The 10819-nt window shown below is 43.1% G+C and overlaps 1 protein-coding gene across 1 annotated transcript; it reads left to right on the forward strand.

Annotated features, from left to right (window-relative positions):
* Positions 1-448: 448 nt before the first annotated feature.
* LOC103843180 lies at positions 449-5804 on the forward strand. The gene is made up of 4 exons (XM_033278557.1): positions 449-2066; positions 2378-2915; positions 2967-5006; positions 5072-5804. The coding sequence occupies exons 1-4, from the start codon at positions 449-451 to the stop codon at positions 5802-5804; spliced, it is 4929 nt and encodes a 1642-aa protein (XP_033134448.1).
* Positions 5805-10819: the final 5015 nt, after the last annotated feature.

Genomic DNA, 10819 nt, shown 5'->3' on the forward strand with positions numbered 1-10819 from the left:
ATCAACTAAGCATATATATGTTTTAGTAAAAACGTTAATGATCACTGAAGAAATGCACTTCATTGTTTTTCAAAACGAGAGTCCACTATATCTAAATTTTTGTGCTTAAATCTGGTTCAGTATTTACATATTGCTCGAGATATTTGATGGACATCAAAGAAAAAGCTAACTGAACCAAACTGAGTAAACGAATGTGAACAGGAAGGAGCCAACAAATATGTCGACTCATCTCGATATATTAATTGATGTAAAATAATGAAACGTACGTAAATAATGGCGGGCCACATAGTTACGTAGCAAGAGAGTAAGGCATGGGCTATATTCTCTCTCCAAAAAGCGATTTTTGGGCGAAAAGTTAGCCACCGTGACTTACCTCTCTGCCGCCAACCGGCGTCAGATTCGACGTCGGATTCGTGACCTATTCTCTTCGCCATCTCCTCCGAAGACGATGAGGAAGAAGAAACCCAAAAAGTCCCCGTCGGCGAAGCTCTCGAAATCGTTGGGCTCTTCTCCACCGACCAAGCCTCCGCCGTCTATCTCTCCGCCCCCCATTTGCGATGAAGGAAACCTCATCTCTCCAGTCGTAGAGGAAGCTTTTGATGCCCACCTTGGCTCCCCAGCTGTAGTGGATGCTCAACCAACTCGCGACTCCGCAGATCTGATCCCCCTTCATGTTGATTCTGATTTTGCGAAGACAGTGATCGTTGATTGCTCGACGGATCCATCTTCAGACAAGATCGCACCCCTAAACCCCCAAATCGAGTTGAGCCCCGCAGTGTTGCCTGGTAGCTCCTCGATCTCACCACCAGTCGAAGCAGTGTCGGAGGAAGTCTTTTCGTTATCAAATGTGGAATTAGCTAAAGCTGATGCCAAGGACGCGCCCTTGGGCTCGCAGTCTGCTGTTCCAAAGGACCCTTCTCCTCCGGTTCTCGAAGAGAAGGAGGTTAAAGCTCAGATGGCGTCCACCGATTCTTGGTGCGATCGAGCAAAAGGAGTTAAGCAACTGTCTAAAAAAGGCGAAGCTTTCACCCTCCCTTCGGGGGAAGCATGTATCAAGATTCCCAACTCTGTGATTGAGAAGAATCGCAAGTCCTGGGAACCATTTGTGCTTGGTCAATTCTACTCCGACCCTCCTTCTCAGGGAACTTTACATAACATTGTGAATGGGATATGGAGTAAGCACTACAGGGACATTGCCGTCTCAAAAATGGAAGGCTTTTCCTTTTTGTTTCGAATCCCAAATGCTGCGACGAGAAGTAGAGTGATTAAGCAGAAGCTGTGGCAGATTGAAGGGCAGACCATGTTTGTGGACAAATGGGAACCTGGTATTATTCCCACAAAGCCTGAGCTCACCTCTGCCCCTATCTGGCTTGAACTGCGGAAGGTCCCCTTCCAGTTCTTCAACGAAGACGGTCTAGAGCGTATAGCGGGTCTGGTGGGTCACCCCAAGTTCCTGCACCCTTCGACTGCAAATAAAACTAATTTAGAAGTGGCTAAAGTTTTTACCATCATTGATCCAAGGAAGCCGCTTCCTGAGGCGGTAAATGTACAGTTCGACTCCGGGGTCATTAGTAGAGTGCTTGTTTCAAGTCCTTGGATGCCTCCGGTGTGCGGATTCTGCAAAGAGATCGGTCATTCTACTAGAAGATGCCCGACTGCCCCCAAGCCTTGCTCTGTGTGTAGCTCGTCTGATCATATTTCATCGAAATGTCCTCAAGCTCCAAAATCCGAAGTTAGAGGGAGGAAGACCAGGAGAAGCAGATCAAGAAACAAGCAGAAATGGGTAGTGATGGATCCTCAAAAGGCGCTTACCTTGCCGCAAATTGAACAGTCTCCGCCAGCCTCTCCTGCAGTTACTCCGCAAGTTAAGACTAGTCTGGTGGACGTGTCTCTTCAATCAAAATTGGGCACAGAGAAAGATATGGCAAGAGGAGAGCCTAGTGGCTCATCTGATCACCTTCGTTCGAATCTCCCAAGAAGTGTATCCGCTAACTCGCGTTCTTCTCAGCCTGACCTGCAACCCGACTCATCAGATGTTGAGTCGTCTGACTCTGACCTCGAGGAGGGTGAGTTTAGCAAGCATGAGCTCGACTTTGAAGTGGTACGCAACAGGAAAAGATTCTCAGGCCAAAAAGGAAAGCGGGGCAGGGGCCCCAAAATCAATTAAATTTTATGTCGTCGGACATTTTTTGCTGGAACATACGCGGTTTAAATAAACTAAGTCACCGCAGCGGATTACGTAAATGGTGTAGGAAGCAATCTCCCCTTTTTGGTGCTCTCCTAGAGACTCATGTGAAGAATTCTAAGATAAATAAATTCACTTCGGAACTTTTTCCTGGATGGTCCCATGAGAGTAACTATGATTACTCTCCTTTAGGGAAAATTTGGTTGGTGTGGCACCCATCTGTTTTGGTCACTATAATCTCCAAGTCCCTTCAGATGATCACTGCTGAGGTTATGTGGCCTTCGGTTCAGACTAAGATCATCGTCTCCATTATCTACGCCTCTAACGACTCAGAGGAACGATTACATCTGTGGTCGGAGTTAGAGGCTCTGGTGCTCGCTCTGCATTCCAAACCCTGGATTATCCTAGGTGACTTTAACCAGATTAGGGACCCCACCGAGCATTCCAAGCCGGCATCTCTGAACTTGGACAAGAAAATGAGGGATTTAAATCAGAGTCTGCTGTCCGCTGGTGTGGACGATTTGAACTTCAGGGGTAACACTTTCACCTGGTGGAATAAGCAGAAGCTGAATCCGATAGCTAAGAAGCTTGACCGAGCCTTGGTTAACGAAGATTGGTACTTTGAGTTTCCCTCCTCGGTCGCCTATTTTGGGAGCCCGGAGTTCTCGGATCACGCGGTTGTCTCCATCCTGCTTGACCCCTCCATCGCCAAGGCTAAAAAGCCCTTCAGGTTTTATAATTTCATTATTCAAAGCCATGGTTTTATTGAAATGATATGCAGTTGCTGGTTCTCTTTTAATGTCACAGGTTCAGCAATGTTTAGGGTCTCCCGTAAACTGAAGCTGTTAAAGAAATGCATTAAGGACTACAGCAAGCAGAACTACTCAGGAATCGAAAAAAGAACGGCTCAGGCCCTTGAAAAGTTGGTGAACGCGCAGAACATCATGCTGGCTTGTCCCACAACGCATAACGCGGAGGTTGAGCTTAAAGAGATGAGGGTTTGGGAGGAGCTGTCAACTGCTGAGACCTCTTTCTTTTTTCAGAGATCGAGGATCAACTGGTTAACTTATGGTGATGGTAGCTCGCGCCTGTTCCATAGATATGCAGCGTCAAGGCAAGCAATCAACCATATACACTTCCTTGTCGGTGACAATGGAGTGAGAATTGACTCTCTCCCTGCGATCCAGGAACAATGTATCAACTACTTCTCTGACCTCTTGGGTGGTCCTGCTTCGCCTACTATGTTTGAGCAGAGTGATCTTGACCTCTTATTCGACTTTAAGTGCTCAGCGGAACATGCGGCAAATTTCAGGAAAGAGTTCTCGTCGATGGATATTAAAGACGCTTTTTTCTCTCTCCCCAAAAATAAAACAGGGGGGCCTGACGGCTATTCTTCGGAATTCTTCACCGCCTCATGGTCTGTGGTTGGTCCGGAAGTGACTGAGGCTGTCAAGGAGTTCTTTCGTTCTGGTTCTATTCTCAAGCAATGGAATGCGGCTAACCTCGTACTGATTCCCAAAATTCCTAACGCTTCACATCCGTCGGAATTTCGTCCTATCTCTTGCCTCAATACAATATACAAGGTGATTGCTAAGCTGCTGGCGTCAAGATTAAAGGAAATTCTTCCTCTCATGATCTCTAAGGCGCAGTCTGCTTTCCTTCCTGGCCGGCTCCTAGCGGAAAATGTCCTTCTGGCTACTGATCTGGTAAATGGCTACAACACCAGGAACATAACCGCAAGAGGAATGCTGAAGGTAGATCTCAGGAAAGCGTTTGACTCGGTCAGATGGGACTTCATCTTGGCCTCGCTTAGAGCTCTGGAAATACCGCAGAGCTACATCAATCTGATCTCGCAATGCCTCACGACTGCTTCGTTCTCTGTCTCGGTTAATGGCTCTACCGGTGGTTTTTTCAAGAGCTCTAGAGGTATTAGACAGGGGGACCCTCTGTCCCCCTATCTCTTTGTGTTAGCTATGGAGTGCTTCTCGCGACTGCTCCTGTCGAGGTACGAAGCGGGAAGCATAGGCTACCATCCAAGAACAGAGAGCTTAAAGATATCCCACTTGATGTTCGCGGATGATGTCATGGTCTTCTTTGATGGCAGTAGCAACAGCTTGCATGGTATCTCGGAATGTCTCGATGATTTTGCCTCATGGTCTGGCCTGCACATGAATGCATCGAAGACTGAGCTATTCACTGCGGGACTTGACCATGGTGAAACCCAAGCTATCGCTAGCTATGGTTTCCCCACTGGTAACCTCCCCATAAGATACCTTGGACTTCCCCTTATGAGCCGCAAGTTAAAAATAGCGGAATATGCTCCTCTCATGAACAAGATCACTAAAAGCTTCAATGCATGGTCAGTTAAGCTCCTATCGTTCGCGGGTAGGCTTCAACTCCTAAGAACTGTGATTTTTGGGCTCATCAACTTCTGGGTCTCTGCTTTTATGCTACCAAAGGGATGCATCGCGGCTATAGAATCTCTATGTTCTCGATTCCTATGGTCTGGCAACATCGATAAGAAGGGCATTGCAAAGATAGCTTGGACCACAGTGTGTCTACCAAAGAAAGAAGGAGGGTTGGGTTTAAGAAGCATCAATGTCTGGAATCAAGTCCTAGGTCTGAGGTTTGTCTGGTTATTGCTCTCTAACGCCCCCTCTCTTTGGGTGGACTGGCACAAGAGTTTTCACCTCACTGGTAATTCGTTTTGGACTATTGAGCCATCATCATCAGACTCTTGGGCTTGGAAACGATTACTGAAGCTTAGACCCCTGGCGCTTCAGTTTTGCAACTCGGTGGTGGGTAATGGGGTAAGCACGAGGTTCTGGTTAGATGTATGGACTCCTTTTGGCCAGTTAATTAACCACCTTGGCCCTGGGGTCCTAGAGCGCTTCGACTGAGAAAGGAAGCCACGGTCGCTGATGCTACAAATGGCGCAAACTGGTCACTACCTCACCCAAGATCTGATCAGGAAGTGGAACTTCACTCTTATTTAACTACCTTATCTCTTCCATTACCTACTGATATTGATGATTGTTTTGAGTGGAAAGCTGCTGACTCTCCGATGAATGTTTTTACCTCACAGGCCACCTGGGAGGTGCTACGACCGAGACAGCCGATTCAACCCTGGCACGACATTGTGTGGTTCAAAGGAGCTGTCCCGAAGCTCGCTTTCACGATGTGGGTAGCTAACTACGACAGATTACCAACAAGAGCTAGACTGGCGTCATGGGGTCTCTCTATTCCCATTATCTGCCCCTTCTGTAACGCAATGCCTGAAACCAGGGACCATCTGCTCCTCTCATGCCAATATAGCTCTCAAGTATGGTCTTTAGTCTTCAGTAGATGCAGTAGTTCTCAGCGGAGAATTGCAGACTGGGATGAGCTTTTATCTTGGATTCGAGCCGCCCAATCTAGGACAAACCTTCTGCTAAGGAAGCTGGCTTCGCAAGCGGTTGTGTTCCATCTTTGGAAGCAGAGGAACAACCTGATCCATAACAACGCCTCTATGCCTGCAGCAAGCGTTTTCAGGGATATTGACAAGGTGATGAAGAACATCATCTCTTCCAGGAGATCGAAAAAAGTATTTAGCTCACTTATGGTTCTTTGGATTCGATAGGTGATGTTTTTGTCCAAAGTGTTGGATGCTGTTGATCCATCTTGTTTTTTCCTTTCTTTTTGCCAAGATGTATCGAACTAAGATTTTGCTCTGCAAATCTCTTTTCATTTATATGATATTTACAATTTAGCAAAAAAAAAAAAAAAAGAGAGTAAGGCATATAAAAACAGTTATAATAATTGGAGAGTAATGAGTAGTCATCGCATGTAATTTCTCTGTAGTTTCTTGTTCCAGGTTTAGGTGGGACTCTATTATATATGATTAAAGAAAACAAAATATATAAAAGTCGCTATCCATACGCGGCTGGTTAATGTTTACGCGGCGGGACGACGTCACGTGCATCAAGCCCCAATGCCCCGTGCACCCTCCAGGGACGTGTTCTGATCGTAATCTCTCATTTCCCGCGTATGCCACTAAGTCTGAGTCTGTGTCCATAGCCCATGGGAAAGATCGAAACTACCGACATGGAACAATGGTTTCACTAAATCCTGAAAAGTGCAAAATGTCACTTTCCAAAATTTGGCCAGCTTCGTTTATAGTATATTACAATTTATCCGAAAATTTGCAAACTAATAACAATTTATCATTTAACAAACTCATGTAGTTTAGTGATTGAAGGATTTATCATCTTTAAAGTTTAAAGGATTAAAGTTGAATCATTCAGCTATAATCATAATCATGTTTGGTTACTACTACCAGTGCCGTGCCATTGTACCTAGACGAATAAAATATGGATAGGTATGTAGTTGTATTCGTTTGTATATCATTGTACCTAGACTAGCTAGATGCATCTATCTTCAACTATTTTTTCTTTGTCAGAATTACCAAATGTGAATGTTGTGTACACAGGAAACGTCCAATCATATGAAACATTTCCAAGTGTCTACACACAAAATTAATAAGAACAAAGAAATATATTGATCAACGATGATTACAATCTAGGTTTTGACAAAAGATTATAACATATGCTTATTTTGTATTTAAACTACGGCGGGATGAGAGTATTCGAACGGTTCCTGATAAGTTGTTGTATAATTTTGTTAGATCATATAACTCAAAATTTTCAACTCCTTATTCTTAGCTATTATCTTCCTTCTAATACATCTTTGTACCTCCCACTCTCACCCGAATATCAATAAAAATAGTCGAGAATCAAACTCCTTCACTAGCTTAATCTTGTTGTATTTACTATTTTTTATGATCTGAACATAAAATGAAAAAGGTAATATTTATCAAAAGAGGGACTGAAAATTAAAGACGAGTACCTATTGTAAATGTGATGCAAAGAGGACTAAACATACTTTCATTCGCAATTAAGCGGGCATTGAGACACTCCCTAATTGGATAACATGTAGAGACATGGTATTTTACCCTTTAACTATACTTCTCAACAGAATAGTGCACAACATTTTATGATAATTTCCTTCTAAATTAAACCTGAAAAGGATAGAGAGAAGTAAATATCAGCAAGGTTCAAATTAGGCCTGGGCCTTCGGTCCCCCATTCGGGTTCGGTTCGGTCTAATCGGTTTTTCGGTTTTTCGGATCTTAGCATATAAGTCCCATTCGGTTATTGTAGAATTTTTGTACGGGACCGGTTCGGAACTAACCGGGTTCGGATCGGTACGGTTTTATAATTCAAAATCCGCTTAAACCCGAAACCGTATTAAAATCGGTTCGGTTTCGGATTTTAACCAAAGATAACCTAAAAAAAATAACCAAAGAACCGAAATAAACTATATATAACCAAAGATAACCGATAAAACCCATACGTATCCGAAAATTTTTCATTGAAAGCAAAATGGATAGCAAAGCTATCATAGCATAACATAAGTTCAACTTGAAACACACCAAACTGAAAATAGATAGCATAAGTTCAATAAGAAACAGAAAGCAAACTTAAAACAAGAAACAGATAGCAAACTAAAACAAGATTCTTCGACGGATGAAAGCCATGAACTTCTCCTCTCATGCTTCATGAACTTCTCTTCTCATGCTTCACGTTCACGCCATGGCATAGTCATCTTCTGGAATTGTGTTGTCCCCAAACTCTGAAAAGAGAGTAAAAACCATTATTACACAGTCAAAGTAGTACAAGAATTAAAGATAGAAATTCTTGATATTACCTCTTTCAAGCTTGTCCATGTCTTCAAGATCAGCAAGTATCTGCGCATTTGAAAGTACTTTTGACTCCATCTTGATGTCTTGCTTCAGCCACTGCTCAGTACACATTAGAACCTCAACCATGTAATGTGTAAGACAACTCCTATGTGGTTCAAGAAGCCTTCCACTAGTGCTAAATGCACTCTCCGAAGCAACTGAAGAAACCTGTAAGGCTAACACATCTCGGGCAATCTCAGACAAGATAGGGAACTTAGACGTGTTCTTTCTCCACCATGAAAGTACATCGTACTCCACTCCAAGCATCAGATCAGGGGTTTCCACAGATTCTCTGAGGTAAGTTTCCAACTCATCCTTCTTTTCTCTAACTCCCATTTCGCTTAATTTCTGCTTGTACCTAACATCCATCCTCTTGTAACCCACATAATCATCAACAAGCTCCATCCTCTCAATACTCTGGTTCCTACTCTGAGTCTGAACTTGCTCGGATGACTGAGATGCCTGATCATTTGGATGTAAACCGCCTCCATGTCTTGCACTGTACTCCTTGTACAAACTTCTCAACAGAGTGATCAACGACTCCAACATGTCATTATACTCAACGCTATTCAGCCCATATAACTCCTCAAAACACATCTTTGCAAGCTCCAACTTATTGCTTGGATCGAACACAGTAGCCACAATTAACATCTTGTTAATGTTCTTCACACCATCCCAGTATTTGTCAAACTTCTTCAGCATCTCTGTTGCCTTTGACTTCAAATCAGGATCATGGCTGGTAGAGAGACTTCTGAGATTGGTCGCGATAGTCACTATCTCACCATAGCACTTATGCGAGTTGAGTGAAGTTGAAGCTGAAACCACCAACGTCGAGTTGTAGAAAATCATGAGAAACCGACACAGCTTATCAACCGCATTCCAATCCCTTGGCTGAGGAGGTCCTGTCCTTTTGACTCCATTATCAAGCTCATAGAAGTGATCATTGTAGAGCTTGTCTTCTGTCTCCATCCTATCGAAAGCCACCTTGAACTTCTGAGCTGTTGTCAACATTAGATAGGTTGAATTCCACCTTGTCTTCACATCCAATGGCAAGCTTCCTCTTGTAATCTTACCGGCATCAACTTTCAGCTCAAAAGACCTCAATCTGTTAGTGTGTGATCTAACGTAGGAGATCGCATTACGGATAGCCACCACATTCTGATCTATTTCAGCCATTCCATCTCTAACTATCAAGTTAATGATATGAGCACTACAACGCATGTGTAAAAACTCTCCATCTAAAACAAAAGCCTCATCTGAACCCATAGCATAAGTAGTCTGAAACTTCCTCAAAGCAGAACTATTGGCAGTAGCGTTATCTACTGTTACGCAGAAAACCTTATCTATTCCCCATTCAGACAAACAGTCGAGAAGAACAGTTGATATAGTCTGACCTTTGTGATCCATGATATGTTTGAATCCTATGATCAGCTTCTTCAAACGCCAAGAAGAATCAATGAAGTGCACTGTCACAACCATATAACTCGCACCTAAATAAAATTTACAAAAAATAATATGTCAGTTTCAGATAACAAATAACATGTCGTAGTGATTAAAAGATTATAGCTAACCTGTTGTTTGGGAAACCCAAATATCTGTAGTCAGAGATACTCGTTGCTGGCTAGATATGAACCATTTCTTGAGTGCTTCTTTCCTTGCCACATACATCTTCACAATGTCTTTACGTGCGGTTCTTCTTGAAAGAGGAGTGAACAAGGTTGTCTACAAACAGGAAACATATTATATTAGTTACAACAAATGATAACAGAAAAAAAAACATACAGATTAGAGAAGCAGGGAATTTACCTTCTCTACGAAATGTTTCCATGCTGCACTCTCAACAAATGATAAAGGCAATTGCCCTATCACCAGCATTTGATTGGTAGCTTCTCTAAACTGAGCTTCAGTCACCTTTGCCTTCTTAAGTTTCCCCTCATCATCAATAACGGGCTGCTTATTTTTCTGTCCAGCTAACCAAGCATGATGGTTCTTGCATACTTCAAGATGTTTCTTCAGATTTGATGTTCCTGAGGAGGTGAGACACGAGAATGAGTTCTGGCAGTGATTGCATATACACCTATCTCGATCTTCTGGAGTTCTTGTGTAATGTTCCCAAACATCTGATCTTGTCGGGAGGAGACGCTTCACTTTGATCGGTTGAGATGATGCTCCACTAGTTGGCGGAGTTTCTTTCCTCTTGCCCCCACTAGTCGGTGTTTGAGTTTCTCCTTCATCATCTTTGTTACTGCTTTCTCGGCCAAGAGTTGATGTTGAGTCCATCTGCAAAATAAAATTAATGAAACAGACAAAAAATCAGTTTGAGTTCTAAACTTTGTTACAACAAAATCAATCACACTAAACTTTGTTCAAACAGAATCAGTTCCACAAACCAAACCGTATCCTAAACTAATTTAACTCCACTAAGTTCAATCACATAAGCTCGTAACTAGCCTACTCGTAACAAAGAAGAACAAGAGTCGAAGAAAGGGAGAGACAATACCTCTGATTTGATCCTCGAATGGTCTGATGAAGCATGAGATGGAGAGGAGAGGTGATTTATAGTAGCCAGTTTGAGCGGCTTAATGATGAAAATCAAGAATCGAGGTTGCTTTTTCGTAACTAGGGTTCGTCGCACTCGCCGTAAACAAGTCCAGGAACCGAAGAGATTCTCAATATATGTGTAAGTGTATTATGAATGTATGTATATACGCGACATGTTATAAATGCTCGGTTTAAACGGTTACCTACTATGGATATCGGTTTACAACCGGTCCCGATCCGTAGTCCAAAATGTTGGGCCTTAAAACCCATTCGGTATTTTTAACGGATCCGTTACCGATCCGGACCCACGAGTTC

This window comes from Brassica rapa, chromosome A09 (genome assembly GCF_000309985.2).
Source record: "Brassica rapa cultivar Chiifu-401-42 chromosome A09, CAAS_Brap_v3.01, whole genome shotgun sequence".
NCBI lineage: Eukaryota > Viridiplantae > Streptophyta > Magnoliopsida > Brassicales > Brassicaceae > Brassica > Brassica rapa.

Excerpts from the sequence above, each read along its gene's own strand:
- LOC103843180 (XM_033278557.1), top strand. The coding sequence starts at position 449 with ATGAGGAAGAAGAAACCCAAAAAGTCCCCGTCGGCGAAGCTCTCGAAA. Across the intron at positions 2,916-2,966 it reads AAGGCTAAAAAGCCCTTCAG|TTGCTGGTTCTCTTTTAATG; the intron begins GTTTTATAATTT and ends AATGATATGCAG. Across the intron at positions 5,007-5,071 it reads GGTAATGGGGTAAGCACGAG|AGCGCTTCGACTGAGAAAGG; the intron begins GTTCTGGTTAGA and ends CTGGGGTCCTAG.